Here is a 25434-nt window from a genome sequence, read left to right on the forward strand (position 1 = left end):
AATATTTTTAAAAATACAAATGGCCTATGAACTTCAGATTTCTAGCAATTGCTCCTTACGTTAAGGGAGTTTGCCTTTCACACCTGATTCCCTCTCTTCATTGTTGCCTGAATAGGCTGTGACCATGAAGTGCATGAATATTTTCACATTCTTATAATGGAGAAAGTGCTTTGCTTAATTGTTCAGTCTTGCAAATACATTTGGTGAGCTTGAGCAGTTTAGATGATGAGAAATAAAAATAGAAAATGTGCCGAGAACTTATTGAAGTGTAGGTATGGTGCTGACAAATTACTTGTTGGTTTTTATTTTTAAAATGGCGTACCGTGTAAGGAGCAGCAGGGGTGGGTAGCTTTTACCCGGCAGCAAGTTAGTAGCTTTGGGCAGCTGATTTTGGGCATGTTGACCCTTAGAGTCTGTTCCAACTCTACAATTCTATGATTCTATGAAAGGAAGGTGTCATGTTTCAGGTGCCAGAATAACTTGGCTGGTCTTGGATTCTTTACTCCTTGATCTGAGAGGGTGTTTGTAGCTTTTGATTGGTTGGCATCCATCTGTCTCAAGAGACAATGGAATGTGCCTCCAGGGGTCAAGTCAAACTTCTGCATTAGCAGCACTGAAGTGACCAAGCCTGGGCAGTGTGTATGGAGGCCTTGGGCTGCCCAGATGACAAGACCTCCTTCTTGGCCCTGCTGATGTGGTCCAAAGGAAAGCACTGGCTTGACTGCAGGAGTTGTGGGAAGGAGGCACTCAAGGTACCAACCAACCGCCTCAGGGACTCCACTCTGGATTTGTGTAGGCTTTGCTCCTGTGCCTTTTCTTCTCCCAAAGATGTCCCACAAGGCCATTTATGTGCCATTCATTTACTTACTAAAGGTGTTTATAATCTGCCCTTCTCCTAAATGGCACTGGGTGGAAATCTTCACAGTTCAAACAAAAAATTAAACAATGAGATTAAACAACTTCAGAGCAAAATACAAACTTTAGCTACAAATATAATCAGCAGCAACAAAAAATTCAAATGCCCAATGTCCCTTGCTCCTCCCTGGAGGCCTAGGCAAGGAGTGCATCGTCTCCTGTCAGTGAAAGGACACGAATGTTGTAGTGAGGCACACCTCAGAAGGGAGATTGTTCAAAAGGCAAGGGAGACACTTCAGTAAGAGCCTGTCCAACAAGTCTCTGCCTCACATATTTCATTAGGCATGGGGACCACCAGTAGATCTTAAACTTCACCTGCAGATCTTAAAACTCAGGCAGGTCACCTTAAATTTTAACCTGTTAAATTAGGCCTGAAAGACAATGGGCAGCCAATGCAATTGTTGGCACCAGGCAAATTTCTTTGGGGAGTGTATTGCATATTTAAGGCACCCACTGTGATATTAGCTTTGTGGCGTGAGCTTCTATATTGTACCGTTCTCTGCTATTTCTCCTTGTTAAAACTGGTTTGCTTGTTTTTTTAAAAAAACCTTCAGCATTACTCCATCCCTGCTATACACAAACCTCTGCCATTATTTAAAACCACTATTTTTGTCTCAGTGTTCTTCCATCTCTGTTTACTCAAACTTCTGCCATTGTTTTGAGTATAGCAAGAAGGTAACTGAAATAAAGACACTGGGTTTTTTTAAATGGTTGTTTTAAACTTCTCCCACTTCCATTCCTCACCTCTCTTATGCGAAAAAGATAAAGGATACAGAACCCTCAACTATTCCATAGTACCTTCCCACAAAGTATTTCACTCATGGTACCATATGTGTTGTCTTCAACATGAAGTTCCAGATTTTATGTAGTAATTTAGAAGAGATTCTTTTAATTAACAAGCAAATAGCCATATATGTACAATATCCATCAACTGAACTTGTCACCGATATGTTGGTGTCAATGTGTGGCGATAGAAAGTCAGATACCATCTTTGTTGTTGTTGTTGTTGTTGTTTAGTCGCTTAGTTGTGTCCGACTCTTCGTGGCCCCATGGACCAGAGCATGCCAGGCACTCCTGTCTTCCACTGCCTCCTGCAGTTTGGTCAAACTCATGCTGGTAGCTTCAAGAACACTATCTAACCATCTTGTCCTCTGTTGTCCTCTTCTCCTTGTGCCCTCCATCTTTCCCAACATCAGGGTGTTTTCCAGGGAGTCTTCTCTTCTCATGAGGTGGCCAAAATATTGGAGTCTCAGCTTCAGGATCTGTCCTTCCAGTGAGCACTCAGGGCTGATTTCCTTAAGAATGTATAGGTTTGATCTTCTTGCAGTCCATGGGACTCTGAAGAGTCTCCTCCAGCACCATAATTCAAAAGCATAAATTCTTTGGCGATCAGTCTTCTTTATGGTCCAGCTCTCACTTCCATACATCACTACTGGAGCTACCATCTTAGAAAAAGAAAAATCGTGCAAGCCCAAGGTGTATGGTGATCCCATGAGCTACAAATAGCCTGTTAAGACGCTGTGTTTATGAGAGCTCAGAGCTGTGAATAGCTGCAAGCCCGTGATAATGAGGATATAGAAATTCTAGCAAACATTGGAGAGACATTCCTAAAAACAACAACCCATGCCTCACTTTTCATATTTGCAAGCGCTTAAAGAAGTATAGCATGAAAGCCTTGAAAACGATTCGTTGTCTTAACAAAATGATGGGAAACCCGTGACTGTTAAGACATTATTGGACTACAAATTCCATTATTTCTGAGCTTAGGTTATGTTGTCTGGAGCTGATCTGAGTCCAGCAATGTCTGATGGGTCACTGGTTCACCCAGACACTGCAGTTTGACATATCTGGGAATTGTAGCTCCTCATGGAGAATAGGGGTCTCCTAAGAACTCTCAACACCCTTAAACTACAGTTCCCAGGATTCTTTAGGGGAAGCCAGGTCTGTTAACATGAGCCTGGATAGCTCAGTTGGTCAGAGCGTGGTGCTGATAATGCCAGGGTTGCAGGTTTGATCCCCATATGGGACAGCTGCATATTCCTGCATTTCAGGGGGTTGGACTGGATCAGTGTTTCCTAAGCTTGTGTCTCTAGCTGTTTTTGGGCTACAGTTTCCATCATCCCTGACCACTGCTCCTGCTAGCTAAGGATGATGGGAGTTGTAGTCCAAAAACAGCTGGAGACACAAGTTTGGGAAACACTGAACTAGATGATCCTCAGGGTCCCTTCCAACTCCACGATTCTATGGTTCTGTGATAATAGTGCTGTAATTTGATGGTGGAGGTGGGACCCCAGATCCACTTGCCCATCACAAGAGGTCTAGGGCAGCCATTAGGGAAGCAGCTTCCCGAGAGCACTGGGCTTGTTGCGTATTATATTATACAGAGCTGTATTCATCTGACAGTTCAGTGAGATGCTGAGCTCAGTTGGACTGAGCCCACAGAGAGCACTGGGACTTTCTTCTGACTCAGTTTCGTTAGCAATGATAGCTGAAATGACCCAATATTAAGGCAAGGGAAGGGAACTTCATTCCACGAGCTGCAGCAGAGCAGAGGTTGTATTGTGGAAATTTCCAAAACAAAGCAGCCCCAGATTCTGTGCCTAAGCCTCAAGATAATAAAGCAAATGGGTATTTAGTCTAATGCTGAAAGTGATTATATTGTTACTATGGATTTGCTGCTGCTTGACTGTAGTGATATGAGCCAAGGTTGGAGCTGAGCATCTCTTTACTTTGGCAACAAACTGAGAATTGCTGTGCTGTATTTGGCTTTATGGCTTCTGATGTAAAGGTAATTTGACAAGGAGCAAATGTTTGACCCTCCAAGCCAGATTTTTTTTTTAATGACTTTGGCTGGGTCTGCAAGCAGTTCCACATCTTTCACAATCAAAGATGCTGTTGCATATAGAGTATTTGCTCGAACATGCATGCTTTTTGAGGAACATTGATTTTCTTCCCTAGTTGCAATAAACCAGGGAAAGCTTTGAGAGAGCAGCACCTGGGGTACTATATCTGACTATCCTTCTAAATTTTGGTCCGTTAGAAGCAGTACAGAACAATCATTAAACTGACTGGCTACTCAATAAAAGTCTGAACAGCCACTTAGGCCTATTGGCATAAAACAATGTCTTCAAGAGACACTTGAAAGTCTGAAGCAAGGATGCCTGCTGAATCTTTGCTGGAAGAGCATTCCACCAGCATTCCACCAGTGACAATAAACACCTGACTTCTGGTTGAGGTTAGACAAGCCTTTGTGACTTGGGGAGGAAACCAACAGTGGTTGTCTACATGATCTTAGTGATCCAGTTGGGATTAAGACTCAGATGGTGCTGAAGGTGTCCTGGACCCAAGTTGTTCAGGCGTCTGTATATCAACACAAGAGCATTGAACCTGGACAGGTAATATATGAGTAGCCAGTGCAGACATGTTACATGCTATCAGCCATCTACATCGACTAGTTGCCTAGCCGCTGCATTTTGTTGGGGCTTCCAGAAGCATCAAACTACCACAACAAGTATGTGGATTTGCTAGTATATTGATTTCCCGCAGGATCTTAAAGAGCAACTCCTAAAGTGTATGTGCTGTGTATTAACTACAAGTGAATGACTTCTCATTAGTCATTGGTTGAGCTGATGGGATGTCACAGAAGCCTGGAGACTAGAGTTGTGATAGCTCTGGTTTCAGTTTATTGATCTGACTCGTGGACGAGGCTGAGCCCAGGAGCTCCATACGCACTGTACAGGCTTGTGCACTGGGGAGGTCACTTCGGTGCTGCTAAGATAGTTGTTTGACTCTCCCCCCTGCAGAGGTGAACTCCATTGTCTCTCGAGACAGATGGATCCCAACAACATGTAATGCCATAGAGTATTCACAAAGGGAAAAACAAACATTCACCAAAAAGTTCAACACAAGGGGCTTTTGATAATAAAGTCAGAAGAAAAATTAAATATCAGGAGTGAATGAAATGGATAAAATTATAAAGGGGGTATCAAAGCACAGCTTGAATTGTATAATGAAGGAAATAGGAAAAGAAGAAGGTCTTGCCTGTTTATAGCTACTGCCAAATAAGAACATATTTTAAAGGTGTTTGCCACCCCCTGTGTGACTGCAGTGTCCTATTTTTTAAAATAAATAACCTCCAAATGGAGGTGAAATTGGAAGACTCAGCATCACCCCTAGCTGCTTGAATATCACATGTCAATTTCTCCTATATAGCAATGAACATAACTTTCTAGAATCAGTTACCTAGCATATAGCACGAAAGGGACACGGGTGGTGCTGTAGTCTAAACCACAGAGCCTAGGGCTTGCCAATCAGAAGGTCGGCGGTTTGTCCGTTGCTCGGTCCCAGCTCCTGCCAACCTAGCAGTTCGAAAGCACGTCAAAATGCAAGTAGATAAATAGGTACCTCTCCAGTGGGAAGGTAAACGGCATTCCCGTGCGCTGCTCTGATTTGCCAGAAGCGACTTAGTGATTCTGGCCACATGACCCGGAAGCTGTACGCCGGCTCCCTCGGCCAATAAAGTGAGATGCGTGCCGCAACCCCAGAGTCGTCCATGACTGGACATAACGGTCAGGGGTCCCATGAAGCGTATTTCTAGCCCTGAGTGATTACTAGCTGAGCAGCTACCAGAAGACATGCAATTCACATTATAAGATCACAAACATTTTAAATGCTTAAAATAAAAAATTCTCTTGCGGAGAATGTAAGAGACTGTGCTTGCGGTGGGAAATAATGTAGAAAGCTGAGAAGTGCTGAATCTCCAAAGTTTCCTGTGCATTTGCCCAGCCTTCTGTTGACTGGCATTATGGAGCAAAAAATGATTCTATCACATTGCACCTTTCTTTGTTGCACAAGGCAAATCACTAGGGAATTATAGTAGGGAATTATATAGGACTATAGTTCATTCGTAGAGCCCCTGTTATCCATGCTGCTGCTGCTTTGGCGATCACCTGTAGCTGATTATCTTCCATGGTCTTAGAGGTGTGTCCATAAGTGACTGTGGAGGCTAATTCTGGATCCAGACGTCCTTCCACAGTGGGGAGATGCAGGAGGTCCTGAGTTCAAGCCCTGGTGTCTCCAGGTAATGCTGTGAAAAGATACCATCTGAAACCCTGGTTAGCTGGTGCCAGTCAGAGGAGGTAAGACTGAGCTTGATGCACCAATGGTCTGACTCAATAAAAGGGAGCTTCCTGGTGATATAGATTTAGGGTAAACCCTAGAAATTAATAAATGCTAGGATTTTGGTTATTTGTGATATGAAGGGAGAATGCAAGCTCCAAAGGAATTCCTGGGCTCGCTTATGCAAAGCAACTTGGCTGAGCTAGAACAGCTGAGGGACATTAACAACACAAGAGAACTCCTTTCCCCTTGCCCCAGGTGTGAACAGAGATTGGAGGTTTGGAAGGTTGCCCGGGTAACTGCCGGGGGGGGGGGCAAGGGTTACTTGGAGGAAGAAGAGTTGAGATCCATCTTGGACAGGAAAAGGAGCTGAGATCCATCTTGGACAGGAAGGCCTGTGCTGCTGCCATGAAATGACCACATCTGGACTCCCTCCATGCAGACTGAAGGTGTAAATAAACCATATTTCTTGAAGCCACGACAGTCTCTGACATGTCTTCAATTCTCCAAAGGAGCACAGACCCTGTGTGAGTGGCTGAGACCCCCATGGGCTCTTGCCGTCGCTTGGCAGAGAGAGGGGGAGACACCCAAGTTTTGTAACACTGTGTTCCTGTGTTGTGGTTTAAGGACTGCCAGATCATGATCACAGGTTACTGCTTTTGTCTGGTCCTCACCAAAATTTATAAACCTAATTCTGTGAATGGCTTACCGAGATAAAAAAAGGATAAGCTTCATAACATTAGCTAGACATGCTCCAGCATGTTTGTGCGCCTGTGTTTAAGAAATGAGTTATTGGATATATTGGCATGGTCTTTCCTCCCTTGTAACTGATTAAGACTTAATTCTTTAAAATTTCTAACTAATGAGACCTGGAGGTTGGGTTTTTTGGTGTGTTTTTTAACCCTCTTGTCTATTGTCTGTCATTGGGCACATTCCAGCTATTTCAAGAAAACACGACAGCAGTTTTGGCAGGGATTACTAGTCCTGAGTGCTGAAGGAGCTATGAGCTATTCAGGGATGTGCTATAAAAATATGGTTGTGTATTTTCCTGTAGTGTGCCATAGACGCTCCTCTTTTTAAGCACAGGCCAGAGAAATATCCCATTGTCAAAGCTACTGCTTCAATTTAACTGTCTGCCCTTATTGGCACAAAAAGAAATTACCCTGGTTTGGCCATAAATGGGAGGTGGGGAATTTTGGGGCCTATTTTTGTGACCAGCTCAGTAAGTAAGTTGGCAACTGAGACGCAGGAAGATAATTGACTCTCCTGGACCAAATCTATTACCACTTTAGCAGTATGTAACTCCCTCCCTTCGTTGTTGGAAAATATCCTCGTCTGATAAAAAAGCAGATCCGGATTATGCACGTTGATTATATTTTCAGCTCCAATCCATGCCATTTCTAAGGGTTGCATAACAGTTTGGAGGTAAGGAGTGTGTGTCTTTCATTTCAAACTGAAACAATTCATCTATCTGGGAGAGGAGTAAGATGCAACTCCCCGCTGCAGCGGCGAAGGCACTGTGGGCAGACGAGATTTTGAGTGATTTAAATGCTTGTTCAATCTGGGTCTTTAAATTTAAAAAGCAGAAGTATCGCAATGTGTTTCCAAGGACAGAGGAGGAGTCCTGCCCATGTATCCCGATCGGCCTACCATTGGCTAGTTCTGTCTGGGAGTCATCCTTAATTGGCTTTCCGAAGGAGTGGATTCACTGAAACAGCATGCCTTTTATTGCTTTGCTAGTCGTCTCTATTCACCGACTCTCATTAAGGTGTGGATGACTGGGAGCTGATCTACAGAGGATTTTTTAAATTTATTTTTTTGGTCTTCTTAATTTTGCAAGTGGCCTGGACAAGAGTTTCTAAGCTAAATTACCTGTGACCGACAGAAATGAGCTTGTACGGAAGAAGGGCAACCTTGCCTGTGGTTACTCCAATAGTTCTGCAAAAACGGGTAGGTGGCTTCGGAGGCTGAGGGGCAGGGGAGGCATGTCTCTGTTTTGGAAGCAGAATTTACCCATAAGTAGAATGTAAGTATTGCATCCAGTGTGGAAGGCATGCTGTGCATAAATTGCTGCCTTCCCTCTTAATTTAAATGTGGGATCTCCAGCCTTCCTGAGGATTTAGCATGTGTGCTCCCTTGCAAAATTATGCAGTTCATCAGTTGCCCTGGGAACTTGGGTTGCAGGTTGGAAATGACTGAAATAAATGGATAACTAAAAAAAACCCTGAACACATCTCTGAGTCTTTTTCTTGCTGCTGTTTCTGTTTTGATATGTAGATAAAGCCACTCCTGTTGCTTTAAGTGTACTGACATTCTATAATGTGGTGACTGTAAATGAAGTAGTTTATAAGACCCAACAGAGTATTAGTTTTTGGTGTGTGTGTGTTTTTAAGAAGAGGCCTGGCTTGTGGCAATCCCTTGTCTACGAAGTAGGTAGCAATCAGTCAGATGGGTGGCATATGAATAATAAAATTATTATTATTATTGGGCTTTACTATTTTGATTAAGATTATGTAAGCAATGTTAGATTCTTTCCTCCCCTGTCCGTAAGTGTGGTGATTTCTGTTCTTGTAGCCACTCCAGTGGAATATATTGCTGCTATAATTCATTTCACAGTGAAAACTGGAGGCGTTTTAGATACATAAAAAATAAAAAAAAGCCCTGTTTTATGTTTTGGCTGGTTTATTTCTGCACAACTTGGGGATCAAGTCGTATTTTTCCCAAGCTGACCAGAAATAACCAGCCAAAACATTCAACAGGGCTTTTAAATGCTTTAAAGCAGTATGTGCTGAATATCTGCCTGTCATTAACCTGTTACAGTCCAAGAGTTTATTTCAGGAGAAAGAAAAGCCCCAGAAGTTCATAAACTCTTCATTCTACCTTTACTGAACTTGAAATCATGAATGTTCACAAAAGCTGAAGAGGGGTGGGGAATATCTGTAACGTGGGAATCAGTTTTCGTTAATGATGAGATCTCTCAAGTAAAAGTCACACGAAATAACCCTGCTCCCAAAACATGATTCAAGTGCTTGTTAACCGATTTGAGGACATGTCCGGATACTTCGCTTCCAATGCTGTGTTCCGCTGAAACTTCAGAACATGAATGATGGTAACAAGGTTGGCCCCAGAGGGTGGTGAGATGAGGTGAGGCGTTTGCCAGGCCCCGCAAACCAGCAGAAGGCTCTCCACCCGAATAGGCATGCCATTTCTACTTAGTACGGGACGCTGGTGGTGCTGTGAGTTAAACCACAGAGCCTAGGACTTGCCGATCAGAAGGTCAGCGGTTTGAATCCCCGCGACGGGGTGAGCTCCCGTTGCTCGGTCCCTGCTCCTGCCAACCTAGCAGTTCGAAAGCACGTCAAAGTGCAAGTAGATAAATAGGTACCTCTCCAGCGGGAAGGTAAATGGCGTTTCTGTGCGCTGCTCTGGTTTGCCAGAAGCGGCTTAGTCATGCTGGCCACATGACCCGTAAGCTATATGCCAGCTCCCTTGGCCAATAAAGTGAGATGAGTGCCGCAACCCCAGAGTCGGTCACAACTGGACCTAATGGTCAGGGGTCCCTTTACCTTTACGGGATATGCAAGATCAGATGCAGCCTAAGACAATTCTCTGTTTCCATGGCTCACCTCTTAGAAGGCAAGGGAAGCTCACTGGGGATTGCTGTGCTTGAGGGCCCCCAGAATCTTGGAGCCAGCACTGACTCGCACCATTGCACTATGATACACAAATTTATTAGCGTCCCTGTCTTTTCAAATAGTGTCTGGCTTGCAAGTTGTACTAATGTGCCATTGTACAAATGCATCATGTGCCTGACACTTTTCACAACTTAGAGCAGACTTGCCGAACTACAACTCCCATTATCCTCTCCGTTAGCCCTGCTAAGCTGGGTCTGGTGGGAGTTGCAGTCCTGCCATTTCTGGAAGGGGCACATGTCCCCCATCCTTGCAATACTATTACTGTGTTATGACTATTTACTTAAGCCCTCTTGAGTTTAATGGGGTTTTACTCCCAAGTAAGTGTCTACTGTTTAGGATTTCAGTTTTAATCTCCACAGGCCGCGTACAACAGTCCTGCAAGGTTGGTCGGTATATCTTGTAAGCTGTGCAAAATGTTGTAGGCGATATAGTGCTTTGCCTGAGGCCTCCTAGTAGAATTGCTAGCTGACCATAAAAAATAGTGTAGATTACTCGTGTGCCTTTAACATCCCTTTGATCTACAGAAACCAGCAGGCGAAGCTTCCCACTGGTGGATATCAATATTGCTTGCCAGCTGCTGCAAATTGGATCACAGTTAAAGGCACAGGGCTTGGTTCAAAAGTTGACAACCAGAGTGCTTATGGGCAGAGGTGAGGTTTAGATCAGGGACTTGCTCATTCTGAACTCTGTTCCAGCCAGTATCAGCTATGTTTTAAAACTTTGAAGATAAAAACTAGAATGTGTGTCACTGGAAATTGGAATAACACACCATTTTCTGTTTAAAATTTGCTGCCGATGTGTACCATTTTCCAGGGAGCTGTACTGAAACCAAAGCTACAGTTGGAAAGACCTCAAAGAGAGGCAGAATCCTGAAAAGAGAAATGAATGTGATGACAGCCTTTCCTAGTGAACTTCTGCTAGACCTAAACCACTGTTAAAATTAGGAAGGTAGTATTTTAAGCAGTGGATTCGGACCTCTTAAAATGTGTGTATGCTTCTTGGGTGATGGTAGTATTTGGTTCCAATGTTCTGGATTACGCTTCTGCAAATAACATGTAGCAGTTCATTCTGCTGTGTAGAGTTGGGGTTTGATTTACTCCTGACCTCCATCCTCCCAAGTCTATAATACCTCACTCCTTTACTTCATTACAGTTAGTGGCGGTGGTTTGCTCTGAGTATTTGTGTGTATATGCCCAAACTGAAAGCAATTTCAGACAGGATCCTTAGTTTCTCAGATTTCTATGCTGAGCTCAAGTTACGCTCTTATACATTTGCATGATACTTTGTAAGATTGGACATACCATGTTGATTGATTTGTGAATGGAGGCCCTTCTGGTTATACCATCACCAAGAAAAGCCTTCCAGTTTAGGACTTGGGGAAAGGCCTTCTCCGTAGTGGCACCCCAGTTTTGGATCACTCTTTCCTCTTAGGTCAATCTGGTGTCAACACTGGGCCATCTTTCATTGCTTTCTTAATTCAGGCCTTTTGTCTTAGGTGCATTGGACCATGGAGTGGTGTGGGGATAGAATAACTTATGTCCTAAATTGCAGTTGTTAAAAAAAAGGATTTTTTTAATTAAAAAAAATTGGTTTGAAGTGCTTTTTATTGTTGTGAGGTCGTTTTAATGATGAAGGATAGGTTATAAATGCTGGAAAGGAAACTAACTTTGTAACTTTTTAAATACTTTGTAAACCACTTAGAAGCCTGTTTTTGCATTAAGCAGGGTGCAAATAAACAAGAAAGAACACTGCACCCTTTTGCTGAAGTGCACACATTTTTTATCCAAAGGTCAGCAGCGTGTGCTTTGATTCCTTTCCTTTTTCTTTTCTGATATCTTTCAGTGACCTTCGTGGAGCTTTATGAGGTTTTGTTTTTTCTAAAGGAAAGCTGAGCTAACAGCTATATTGTATGGGAGCAATTGCACGGAAAAAGGCACAATCAGTGAAAATGTTTTATATGCCCTTGAACAAGAACATGGTAATGAGCCAATGCCTACCACTTTCCTTGGCTTGATGAGCTTTCTACCTCTCCCTGTCGTCGTCGTCCCCCCCGCCCCCACTTAGATTTTTGATTTCTCTTCCAACCCCTCTGCTCATTTCTTCCAAATACTTGAATATTCTTCATATAGTAACCAAGGAAATTGGCAAGGCTAGCAGCATCCAGCGCTCATAATCCTCTTTCCTTGGCAGAACTCCCTGCCTTGGAAAGGGGGAGAGGGAACAGATTTCTTGCTATTGAGGAAACCGGCGCTCCATGTCTTTGTCCTAGTCTTCTCTCAAATAAATTAGGCTTCCAGAAGGTCAGAATCTAACCTTCAGACTGTTAACTTGCCTTGGAAGTATATTGGGCGGCCTACCGAACAGTTATTTCTGCCAGCAGTAAATCTTGACTGAGTGGACATTTGGATTCTTTTGTGGATGCAGATTGAAGAGAATTGTAGCCTAGAAACTGCACATAAGGAATTGCTTACAGACCTTTGGTAGTAAAGACTTTTTTTTTTTTAAACGCAGCACTGAAGCGACTTTGATGAATTATGTGTAAATGTGGGTTCTGAGTTTTTCTGTAATATACCACAAACTAAACTTGATACACAGATGCCTGAGGTCTAGACAGCTTTTTCTTCCTGCAAGTTGTGTCCTGCATTTGAATCTCCTCTACCATTTCGTGTGTGTGTGTGTGTATGTTGTTAGATGCATGAGTTTTAAAAATTGCTTTAAAGATAGGATGGGAAATGCTTAGGCTTTGAAGTGTTTTAAAGAGGTACACATGATGTGGCGTTCCGCAACAGAGGCAACACTTCTGTGTTTGCAAATGTTACACCACATGGTGTCATATCAGTGTGCTGAATCAGAGGGCAATGGGTGGAAACAGGCATCATCATATCCCTTTGGAGGGCCCTTGCAGCAAAGGGCAGCGATTGACAACCAAAGTGTGAGCAGAACAACTTCCCCTCCTCACCCTGCATGTGCCCTGTGCCATCCTCAAATGTGCTCCAAAGAGTTGGCAGGGGAACCCCCAGCACAGATTTGGGGGACAGAGGGGGAGGAGAAATCCCCTTCCGCATCAGAGTTGTTCCGCTTTCACAAAGTGATGCATTGAATGCAATCTCTTGTGTTCTCTTCTCGTACGCACCTTTTCGTAATAACGGGCATTTTTGCTAATATAAAAACAAATCTCTTTCAAATCAGAACCAGTGAAGGTGGTGAAGGTCCTGTGTGAGTGCCTGGAGGCAGTTGGAGGATGGATGGCAACTAACAGATTGAGGTTGAATCCTGACAAGGCAGAAGTACTGTTTTTTGGGGGACAGGAGGTGGGCAGGTGTGGGGGACTCCCTGGTTCTGAATGGGGTAACTGTGCCCCTGAAGGACCAGGTGCACAGCCTGGGAGTCATTCTGAACTCACAGCTGTCCATGGAGGCGCAGGTCAATTCTGTGTCCAGGGCAGCTGTTTACCAGCTCCATCTGGTACGCAGGCTGAGACCCTACCTGCCCGTGGACTGTCTCGCCAGAGTGGTGCATGCTCCGGTTATCTCCCGCTTGGACTACTGCAATGCGCTGTATGTGGGGCTACCTTTGAAGGTGACCCAGAAACTACAACTAATCCAGAATGCGGCAGCTAGACTGGTGATTGGGAGCGGCCACCGAGACCACATAACACCGGTCTTGAAAGACCTACACTGGCTCCCAGTACATTTCCGAGCACAATTCAAAGTGTTGGTGCTGACCTTTAAAGCCCTAAATGGCCTCAGACCTGCATATCTGAAGGAGCATCTCCACCCTCATCATTCTGCCTGGACACTGAGGTCCAGTGCCAAGGGCCTTCTGGCGGTTCCCTCGTTGCAAGAAGCCAAGTTACAGGGAACCGGGCAGAGGGCCTTCTCGGTAGTGGCACCAGCCCTGTGGAATGCCCTCCCACCAGATGTCAAAGAGACTACCAGACTTTTAGATGACATCTGAAGGCAGCCCTGTTTAGGGCAGCTTTTAAAGTTTGACGGACTATTGTATTTTAATATTCTGTTGGAAGCTGGCCAGAGTGGCTGGGGAAACCCAGCCAGATGGACAGGGTATAAATAAGAAATTATTATTATTTTAGAAAGTTGGTAACAGGTGAAGTAATATTTAGACATTCTTAAAACAATGCTTTCAGAATTGAATACCTCCAAGCTAGATCATCTGAGCTTACCTTACATACTGGGTCATGTCATTGGTATTATCCTGCCCAATATTATCTGGAGCAGGGCTTGCCAACGTGGTTTCCATGTGTGTAGCCCGCAGAGGTCTTCCCCAGTGGCTACAGGGTCCCCTCGCTCATCCCTTCTCCTGATGAAATTAGGTTTGAAAGAAACATTCCATTGTAGCCTGTAGAATAGGGTGCCATGTTTGGGCAAATGGGGTCCATAACAGTTTCTACAGTTTGCAAATGTGCCAGAGGTTGACAGCCCCTGATCTAGTCTGACTTGCAGTAGCTCCAGAGGAACTTAAGCAAAGGACTTCCTCAGTACTTCCCATCAGGGATAAATGGCAAAGGGGGTTGCCTCTGTACACACCTGTGGTCCCAACCTTTCCATGCTACACATGCTTTAAATCATTGACAACCTATATTCAGGGCTTTTTCCCAGCCGGAACACACCGGAACTCAGTTCCAGCACATCTCAGGTGGGTGCTGATGCCATTACAAGTGAACAAGGGAGTTGTTCATGGTGAGTTCTGGCAACTGTTTTTCTAGAAAAATAGCCCTGCCTATATTTATGTATCTGTTGGATTCCCCCCCCCCAAGTTATATCTATAGACGGTTCTTAAACCGGAAGTAATTGCGTCAAATATCACACCCAGAGCAATTGTTACAGAGGAAGGTTCTCGCCATGCTGCATGCATAAAACAAAACACCTGCTAATGAAACCAGCATTTTCACATTTTACACGTCTGTATGTATCAGCTAATCTTCTTTTGCCTTTTTAACAGGTAATCAAAATATATAGTGAGGATGACTCTAGCAGAGCTTTGGAAGTACCAAGTGATATAACAGCCAGAGATCTGTGCCAGTTGCTCATACTAAAGAACCATTATGTGGATGATCACAGCTGGACTATGTTTGAACATCTCACTTCCTTAGGTTTAGGTAAGTACTGCTTGCTTCAGAAAGTGTGTCATTTACAGATGTTGCTAGGGGGAGCTCCAGTTCTTTTGTGCTGGGCCTCGGATTGCCTGTTCGTCTTAATCTGCCCTCTTAATATGCTCGGAGACCTAAGTTTGCATTTATAGGTCATGGGCCTGTGCCTAAAGTCTCTAGGAGTCTAGAGCCACTGTTTTGTATGTTTCGCTGGGCGTCACAAACACACAGAAACACTTGCAACCAATGCAGTACTAAGTAACTGTCCTACCAGTGCAAGGATTTACACTTGTGAAATGGGAGCGCATGCCCCCAAATCTTTTATAGTGGGGTGGGGGGTGCAGGGAGAGGGCTGAAAGTCTTGCCATGCAAGTGCACTGTTAGGGCAGTTCATAGAACAGTAGAGTTGGATGGGGCCCTGAGGATCACCTAGTCCAACCCCCTGCAATGCAGGAATATGCAGCTGTCCCGTACGAGGATCAAACCTGCAACCTTGACATTATCAGCACCACGCTCTAACCAAGCTATCCAGTTCCTTAGCACTGCATTGGATAGAAGCCTAAATATCATCCTATCCAGTGCTTTTTTTTTTAAGGAAAAAAAGGTGCCAGTATTCACCATGAAGTTACAGTAAGTGCCACAATTTTAACCAGTGCTTTTCTTCAAGGGAAAAAGGTTCCCGTGCTGGGTACCCTTGAGTACCCCCAGAAAAAAGGCACCGATTCTATCCTATGGGGGGGGGGGGAGGCATTGTCTTTCACAGTTGGATAAGAATGCACAACTCATCTAAATATTTCCAGAGGTTTTTTTGGGGGGGAGGGGGATGTATTTTTTCAAATAAAAAAACCAACAGACTCCTAAATCTGTAAACTTGCATCCTTCATTGCACATACATCAGCCCCGCTGTGCAGAAAGCCAAAAATATTGCTGCAAGGACATTGTTGGCTGTGCTGCAGTTACAGTAGTGATAGCCTACTGCATATTTCAGTGTGGATAGTGAATGCCTTGTCTTCTAAATTACATTTTGTTCCACTGAAGGAGACTTGTCGGCATCCTCTTACAGGGCCATAAATTACCCTGCTGAGATTTGATTTAAAGTCCACTAAAGCAATCGTGGGGAATTCAGAACTGCGGCTGTTGAACTTCTGAAAGCCCGGATCAAACCATGCTATGCCAGCAGCGTCTGAGCTGTGCGGTTCTGAAGCTGTGTTGAATTAAGTAATAAGCGTGAAAGATGGAACTTTTACAGCTTGTGCTACATTAGCAACACTTGCCTGGGCGTATTGGAGCTGCAGTTTGTCGTTAGTATAATCGCTTATGAGCGGTAAGATAAGTACAGATTTTAGGTGCCCAGTAAGCCTCAGATCTAATGCTGGCTTTAAGTGCTTTCACGTATTGCACATTCTTTAAAAACGTGCAAGGGGAACCTGCAGTAACAGACAGGAAAAGAGGGAATAGTATTCACCCCAGAGGTAGAACGAAAGACCATGCCCATCATTGGAGGTCTGGTGGGGGCAGAGAAGCCTGGCTCATGGTCCTTTTTGGCTGTGATGTCAAATTGGCGAGGGCTGAGTTCTGTGCATACAGAGGTGGATTTAGGTACAACCAAGGAGAGCACCTTTTCAAAGTCTGGTAAGCACTTGCCCAGCTCTGTGAAGGGGGCATGAGGGCTCTGCCAGGGTCCTAGAGTCCTTCCTCCTTCCCAGAGCCAGGCAAGCACTTACGGGGCTTTGGGAAGGAGTTGGGAGGGCTCTAGCACCCTGGCGGAGACTTGTGCCTCCTTCCTAAAGCCTGCAGGCTTAAGGACACCCCATAAAATGTTGGCCTCGCACAGAGGTTCTCCCATTCATGGAATTACAGTGGTACCTTGGTTTACAAACTTGATCCTTAAACCAAAGCGTTCTTAAACCAAGGCGTGCTTTTCCATAGCAGTGGGGGACTCCGTTTACAAATAGAACACAATCCAAGGCAAAGTTCACAAACCAAAACACCTTCTTCCGGGTTTGCAGCGTTCTTAATTCAAGTTGTTCATAAACTAAGCTGTTCTTAAACCAAGGTACCACTGTATAGAGGGACCACAGAGCCTAGGACTTGCCGATCAGAAGGTCGGCGGTTCGAATCCCTGCGATGGGGTAAGCTCCCGTTGCTTGGTCCCTGCTCCTGCCAACCTAGCAGTTCGAAAGCACGTCAAAGTGCAAGTAGATAAATAGGTACCACTCCGGCGGGAAGGTAAACGGAGTTTCCATGTGCTCTGGTTCGCCAGAAGCGGCTTAGTCATGCTGGCCACATGACCCGGAAGCTCCCTCGGCCAATAAAGCAAGATGAGCACTGGACCTAATGGTTAGGGGTCCCTTTACCTTTACCTTACCACTGTGTAGATTTGTAGAGTTGGAAGGGACCCTGAGGGTCATCCAAGTCAAACCCCCTGCAATGCAGGAATCTCAACTAAAGCATCCATGACAGATGGGGCCAGTGGGTGTTGTAGTTCAGCAACATCTGGAAGGGCTCTTTGTTGACTACTCCTGCATTACAGAAGTGAAATGTTTCTTTTCAGTAAGAGACGGCAAAAGACGTATTTGTGTTATTTACTAGTTCAGGAATAAATAATTCATGGTAGCTGTGCTCCAAACTCTCTTACGAACAGACCCAGCAGCTGTTCCAGTGGTTCATGAATAAAAGGCCCGAACCTATAAATCATCGCAAATTGAATATGGTGCTTCTATTTACTGCAATAATCACATGTCAGCTTTTGTAATGAGTGTGTGTGTTAAGTGTTTACACACCATGTTAATTATTAGAACATCGCTCTTTCTGGGGTTTTGCACTGTGGTGCCAGCTGCTTTTAACACTCTAATTTGTGCAGCTGTAATATGGCCAACACGAGCCTTCTAAAATCATTTCTGTTGCTGATCATTTTTGGTCTAAATTATTCTCCACCCTCCCTTTTTTGTGTGTATGCTTGTTTGGCAAAACGTTCCCTTATAAGTTTTCCAGGGCTTTTACTACATGGTTTCTCTTAACCAGGAGCTCCAAAATTTCTAAGCATCGAAACTTGGCCCCTGAAACACAAATGCAATTCTGGGCAATTTTTCAGCATGCCAGGTAGCTTATTATAGTTTGCATGTTCAAAATCCAACATTTCGAGTATTCAGATTTGACAGATGTTTTGAATATTCGTAAGTTCTTTAATCCCCCCCCCCCCGATAACTTTTCAATGTAATTGTTCACATGCTGTGCTGAATCAGTGGATCAGGCTAACTAACCCAGTGTTCCTGCTGCACTGCCTACATGTTTTCTACCCATTGAAGAGGAAATTGTGAAGCGGGCTCAGTTCAGGTTGTGGATGGTGAAAGATGCCTAGATCTCTTCACTGGTGCCAGTGGAAGTGCATTTGCCATCGCCAGGAATGGGGAACCTTGTGTTCCCTTCTCAGCAACCTTCCAAGACCTGCATGCCAGTGGTGGCCAGGGGCCTGGTTCAAAAGTGAGCAGAACAATGAATATAAATGCTACCTTTGTGCAGCAGGCTAGATGCAGCTCTCTCTCTCTCTCTCTCTCTCTCTCCCCCTCTCTCTCTCACCTACACACCTACCCCTCTCTATCCTCTATCCAAGCATGCAAGAGGCCTTATATGCCTTTAGGTGCCAGGCGAAAACCTTCATCCATAAACAAATATCTGAAGGCAGCCCTGTATAGGGACATTCTTAATGTTTGATGTTTTCTTCCGTTTTTAATATTCTATTGAGAGCTGCTTATACTGGCTGCAGCAACCTAGTCAGATGGGCGGCAAACTAACAACAACAACAACAACAACCACCAGGCCTTGGACTGATTAAGATCTTGTTGTTGTTTAGTCGTTCAGTCGTGTCCGACTCTTCGTGACCCCATGGACCAGAGCACACCAGGCACTTCTGTCTTCCACTGCCTCCCGCAGTTTGGTCAGATTCATGTTTGTAGCTTCGAGAACACTGTCCAACCATCTCGTCCTCTGTCGTCCCCTTCTCCTTGTGCCCTCCATCTTTCCCAACATCAGGGTCTTTTCCAGGGAATCTTCTCTTCTCATGAGGTGGCCAAAGTATTGGAGCCTCAGCTTCAGGATCTGTCCTTCCAGTGAGCACTCAGGGCTGATTTCCTTAAGAATGGAGAGGTTTGATCTTCTTGCAGTCCATGGGACTCTCAAGAGTCTCCTCCAGCACCATAATTCAAAAGCGTCAATTCTTCGGCGATCAGCCTTCTTTATGGTCCAGCTCTCACTTCCATACATCACTACTGGGAAAACCATAGCTTTTACTATATGGACCTTTGTTGGCAAGGTGATGTCTCTACTTTTTTTTTTTTTTTAAGATCTTATACGCCTTTTAAAATGTGTTTGTGGGAGGGGGGTTATTGGTTTGTTTGTTTTTTGTTGCTGTTGTTTTTATAATGTGTTTTTGTGCTTTTGTATTGCGTTTTTTTATGCAGTGTACTGCCCTGAGATCTGCAGGCGAAGGGTGACATGCGAATTTAATGAAGAAAAGTAAAATAGAAAAAATAAGTATTATGAGAGTTCAAGGGCACTTTCCAGCCAGGGGAAAAGCACCCAATGAGAGTCCCTAGCAGGGTCAAGGAAGGGCTCCATCCTGGGGAGAGGGGATTGTGGCCCTGGGGAGAATTTGAAAGTTTTGGAATTTTGGCATTTGGCCCGTGGGTGTGGGGTTCCTCACCCCTGACTTGCACCACCTGTTCGGTCAGTGAAACATTATGCTACTTCAGGTTGGTGGTAGAGCAACCCCTGGGATTTCTGCACCAGGTTAACTTTGTGTTCTGCTGGTGGAAGGCGCTTTTGGTTCTACTTCTGTTATCCAGATCCATGTACGGAAGCTGATCAGATGGGCAGTTGAATCTTCTTTTCACAGCAGCCTCTTCCATTGCAGCTCAGGCAACAGGCTAACTTAGGGGGCTCAAGGGAAGAACCTGCAGAGCTCACAGCTGTGTCCTCCAGGGCCTTCCTGCCACCGCTGCTCCTTGTCGCCCAGAATCTGCTGCCTGAGGCAGCTTCCTCACTCTGCCTAATGGCAGCGCTGGCAGTGGATGGGAGTTTCAGGACTGCTTTAAATCTAAGCTGTTAAATTTGCACAGTACAGCAACGTTTCCTTTTTATGCCGTAACCCGCCTTGCGATCTTTGGATAAAGGGTGGCATATAAATAGATTAAATAAAGAAAGGAAAGGAGGAAAATATTGACAGTGTTTTAAACAACTTCACTGCTGCCTGTGTGAGGGCTTTGCGAGAGAGAGAGAGAGAGAGAGAGAGAGAGAGAGAGAGGTTAATACTTAGTTTTGCTTATATGTGTGGAATGTAGATATGCCCACTAGGTGTCGCTGTTGTTTATAACTTACAGATCCTAACTTTTAACAAGGGACACAAGTTCAGAATTTCAGTAATTTGTGGTTTCTACTGGCATTGGTTGTTTTTTAGTTTTTTGAATTTGTTGAAGGCTGAAATGGTAAAACTTAAGTTAACCATGTGTTTCATACTGGTCCAGGAGTCTGGCCATCATCACTCCCTCTAATATGGTACAGGATTGTTGTTGTTTATTACTATATTGCCCTTCATTCAAAGGTTCACAGCATAAAAATGCGGAAGGAAAGAACTTTGTATGTCATCTTGCGGTCCTTGGGGGAGGTGGTATCTAAATTCAGTGGACTAACCAGTCCACAAGGGAGCATTCATTCAAAATATTGCACCAAATGAACACATTTGCAGCCCCCACCTTTCTTGTTTTATTGTCGCTACAGGTTCTGCCTCCCCCACCTCCCAAACCATAGCTTCTTCTCGATTGAGGTTCTCCCCAAACATATGTGCGGAGAGTGTGGGGCTTATGTATTGGGAAGCAATATAACTACTCCCTGCCTAATTACATTGTTAATCTTGCCTAAGCCTCGCCCACGGGAATCCCAAATGGGGAAAACCCCACTCCACGAGACCTTGTGCTTTTTAAAAACAAGACTATAAACATGCTTGACCAGAGCCATTGATGCAAGAAACAAAAATATATGGATTTAATTCATGGCTGACTCTGATTAGATACGAGTTGGGTATAAGAGAGCAGATGGAGGGAATAACTACAGACAGCGCTGTGCTGGAATCTGTCCTCCAGTTTCTCAAATGTCTTCTTCCCCTTCGAGAGAGGCTTCAATTTTTCTGCATTCTCAGAGGGTACTTCAGAATCTCTTTAGAATTTCTGTGGGGGTGCATTTTCAGCTTTCCCAATTCTCCCAAGGTGGCCAAGAGGGGTATATGTGTTTTTTACTTTTGGGCAAATCTTTCCCCAGTGCTCTGGGGGGGGGCCTTCCTGGAAGCTTGTGGGCACCAGTCACAAAATGGCTGCCACGGGGGCATGTCATAACACAAAATGGCTGCCACATCTAAAACAGCAGGGAAGGAACCAGGACCACAAAATGGTGCAGGCATCCCTTTCCCTCACTTTCCCCTCAGTTGGGTAGGGATGGAAGACCACCAGCACACTTGCTTACAAAGAGAAGCCCTTTCTACGTTTCCTGTGTTCAGAACAGAAGGGAGAGACGATGTCTAGCCCTGGCTTCTAGTTAAATGTAGGGGGACGTGTTCTGTGTAGAAGAGATCAAGCCAGATCAGAGAGGAACTGAACAAGAAGAGCACAAGTCTCTTACGCATTGTAGGGATGTTTATTGAAACCTCTTGTGGGCCCCACAGAAGGGACTGGTGGGCGCAGAGGAGCCCATGGAGCCCATTGCCAAGCAACAGTGCAGGGTATCCAAAGAGCTAAAAGAAGTACGGTTTGGCATCTCTTGGGCTTTGTTCCAGAGGCAGAATTTGATGGAATTAGCTTCGGTTGTGATAAACGCGATGAAACACTCCATTAGAAACATATGGCGTAGAATAGGCTTGCACAAAACTTGAGGCTGCACAGTGAATGCAGCCTGCTAACTATGTATTGTGGCCTACATTTCTTTGTTCTTCTTCCCTGCAGGCAGCAAAGAATGGGAGTTTTCACGAGTCCCTGGTAGACCACCATATACAACTGCATTTAACTTGATAGGCCATTAGATGTATAGACCTAGCTTGGGGTCTGTACCATGAATTCTTTATGATGTTCTAGCACTCTTCTTTATTCTTCAGTTTTGTTAATGGATTGAAAAGCATTTTGAAGTATTGTTTGACCAAGAATGCTGTCGTAATTTTGTAAATTTGATGTAGCTTTTGTTTTTGTAGGAAATGGAAAATTGCTCAAACCATGTTGTAGATATCAGCTCTGATTCCAAGATGGTTATGATGACTGTTCATTTAAATAATCCATAATGCAATCAACTAAAGGGTTAATATATTCTCTTGAATATATTCAACATTTTTTTAAAAAAACAACAACCCCAAAAACTTTCTGCACCTTCCAAACCTGCAAATGGTGGCATTTTCATAAATGTCACTTTGACATCCATGTAACCACACTTAAATGTCAGACCAGTTTGAAAGCTTTCTTTAAAGTCTTTAAAGAAGCATATTTTGAGACATAGCTCAGTCTTCAGTGTGGTTTTTCAATCTCTCTGCTGCCATGAAAATTAAATGTATCTTTTGCAGCAAAGTGGCCTTCGTTATGTCAGGTTGCTATCTACCAGTGTGAATTTATTTGAGCAAGTGCATGACAGGAGATGTGTGTGTTCTGCATAGTGACTTGCCTCGTTAACAAGACTATGGATTTGGTGCATATCATTTTTAGATTTTCTCATTGTGGAAGGTTTGCTTGGTTTACTTAGTGAGGAATTGGGGGGGGGGGGTGCAAAAGTATTAAATGAGTAGTAGCTGGAGCCAGGCTTGCCAATGGACTGTGTTCCATTGCTAGTGTTGAAGAAAAATTCAGCAGCCTGCTTGGTCAGCATCTGTATGTGGAATGGACCAGGGCTGCCATCTTGTTTTCTGCCTCAGGCAACAAAATGGGGCAGCCCTGGTCATAGTTAGATGAATATAATACATAGAGTGTCAGACGTCTTTCACTGAGCCAAACTACACACATTGTCATACCCTTGGGGACATATTCATGCCAGCCCAGATGCAGGACCCAGCCTGTTTGTCCCTGCTTCCACCTCCCTCCCTCCCTCCCTCCCTCCCTTCCTTCCTTCCTTCCTTCCTTCCTTCTTTCCTTCCTTGTCATTCATTTCTTTCTTGCCTTCCAGACCTTTTCAAAAGTTTCACAACAGCTGCTGTAGTATCATTATATTGAGTGACTTATACAAATTCTTGCATTTTACCACTGGAGGTGAATTAATTTAGGAGAATTGCTAGGATTTATGTTTCTTTTATTACACAGAGAGAATAATTGAAGACCATGAAATGATGATTGAAATCCAGTCAAGATGGGGAATTGAAGAAGGCAATAGATTTTATTTTAGAAAAAATTATGCCAAATACGAGTTCTTCAAAAACCCTGAGGTAAGTCATGACTGTATATTGATTTGATTCAATTACTAATCCTTAATATTTAGGGTGGCTAGTCATCAGTTATGGCACCCAGTTAAAACCAGACTATTGCCAAGAAATGTAATTAACTGTACCATTGCATACATACATACACCCACACCCTGATAACATGGATATAATTCTAGGCTCTGAGGGTCAGCTGAAACAAATTTCTGCCAAATACCTAACAAGGCAACACAGCATTTTTAGAATAAGTGGAAGAAGTGGCAGGGCATTTGGGCTCTGTTGAGTTCCTTTATCTTAATTATTGCTGCCGCTGTTCAGTGTTCTCAAACAGAGTATAGCAAGCTTGCAAATAGTTCTGCAAAGCTGTTGCCATTAGTACTACTCCATGCCACTGCCTGAATATGGGGTGGCCACATGAATGTTGCCCCACTCCTTGGCGGGGCCCATATTCAGACATCTCCCCACTTACATGGGGGCTGCGTTCCCAGGTACTGCACATGTACATGAAATCGTGTATTGTGGGGAACACACTCTTAAGTAGCCTGTAAACACCCTTTAAACCTCTGGAAACCCTTGAAAGTGTTGCAAAGGTTCCTGGGATTGCTAGCTGTTTCCCCACTTTTTTCAGTCCGTTTCACGCCTTTTTTCCAGTTTAAATTGATTTGTTAAATTATTTCCTGGCGCCACGCATAAACGTGGTTGCAAGCATAAGTGGAGAGACACCTGTACATTCTACCTGAACGTGGCAGCTTTAGATATCTCTTTGAGAAGAAAACTCTGATTACATATGGCTCAACAAATCCACCCAAGTACTAATCCTCTTGATGTTCTGAATGCCGTGGAAGACCCTCTGTTTATTATCGGGAGTAAAGCATTAAGAACACCGGGTGTTGCCTTTAGTCAGATTACTTCTCTAGCTATCACTATTATCATTCATTTCATTTCTATAGCACTTTATAGATTTAAAATCTCAGAGCAGTTTAGAACACATTCAAACATCAAATAAAACAATCCAGATAAAAACGTCACTGAAGAAACTCAACTGTAAAGTGTAGGCCAGTTTTGTCTACTCTGGTTGTAACCACTGGTTCAGAGCCCAGGCAACTCTCTCTATTTGATCCTTTTAACTGGACCTGCCAGGAATGGAACCTGGGTCTTTCTGCATTCAAAGCATGTGATCTACCACTGAGCTTTGGTTCTTCAGGGTATAAGCAGATGCTGTAAGGCCTTGTTTTCAGGCAAGGGCAACTACTGATGTTCTTATTTTGCAAGAGGGCTCATAAACAGGGTACAAAGGAAATGAAACCTAGGCCTTCTAACTAAATGTGGTGTGCATCTGCGAATGTTTCCTGAACCCTTCTAGTACTTTTGTTTTTTCTTCAACAGACTTTCTTCCCTGCACACCTGATATCCCTCTCAAATGAGATCAATGGAGCCATGAGCCACACGCAAATACTGCAGGTGAGATGTTGAAGTTTTAAAAACGGGACCGCTCAGCTGAGTGTGTCTGAAAATCTCAAGCATTGCCTTTGTTTGACAGAACAATAGGGCTGGCATGGCCCAGCACTGTTATGAATGACATGGTCCCTATTCCCCAAATTTAAGTGCTTTATAAAACAAACCTCCTTCTTCACCCTCACATCCTGCTCTATGGGGAATTCTGGTTTAAGGCTAGCCAGTGATGGCTGGTGCTCATTAGAAATGTTAAGACAGAAATCTGGGTGACCATCAGTGAATGGTATCTTAGCCCATGACAGGAAGAGCCAACTAATTCTAATTTTCTCCTCATCCTCTTTCCGCTACAAGGGGCAACACTGAAACTAAGGAGGGAGCTGACAGGTAGAACCAGTGGCATTGTGTGGAGGCACAAGGGCGGTTAGGGCGTGCAAGATTTCAACACCCAGTGCTGCCGCAGTAGAGTTGCATGCTTGCATCACTGGGCTCTGTTGAAAATGGCTTCTCCATGTGAACCAGGAAGTGACCTCTCCAGACAACGGAACGACTCTTTCCTTATCTCTGTGGCTGCGATCTCTTCTTGGATGACACGGACGCCATTAGGCAGTTGAACGTGCATGTGTACTCCATCCATTTCCCTCCCACTCCGCTCTGCGCAGCCCTTGGCACTGGTAACCCACGCTACGCCACTGGGTAGTACCAGC

At 44.2% G+C, this 25434-nt stretch overlaps 1 protein-coding gene across 3 annotated transcripts in view; it reads left to right on the top strand.

Annotated features, from left to right (window-relative positions):
* The window catches only part of GRB14 (growth factor receptor bound protein 14), a 46179-nt gene that overhangs the window by 11102 nt on the left and 9643 nt on the right, over positions 1-25434 (top strand). For 2 of the 3 annotated variants that reach the window (XM_083410023.1, XM_083410024.1), the window contains exons 3-5: positions 14691-14847; positions 23160-23281; positions 24662-24736. In XM_083410023.1, the coding sequence (XP_083266149.1) occupies positions 14691-14847; positions 23160-23281; positions 24662-24736 (354 nt within the window). Of the gene's footprint in view, positions 1-7585; positions 7984-14690; positions 14848-23159; positions 23282-24661; positions 24737-25434 lie in introns of those variants that run through there. The other variant, XM_083410025.1, reaches the window with a different exon arrangement.

This window comes from Podarcis tiliguerta (assembly GCF_965153285.1).
Source record: "Podarcis tiliguerta genome assembly, chromosome: 1".
Classification (NCBI taxonomy): domain Eukaryota; kingdom Metazoa; phylum Chordata; class Lepidosauria; order Squamata; family Lacertidae; genus Podarcis; species Podarcis tiliguerta.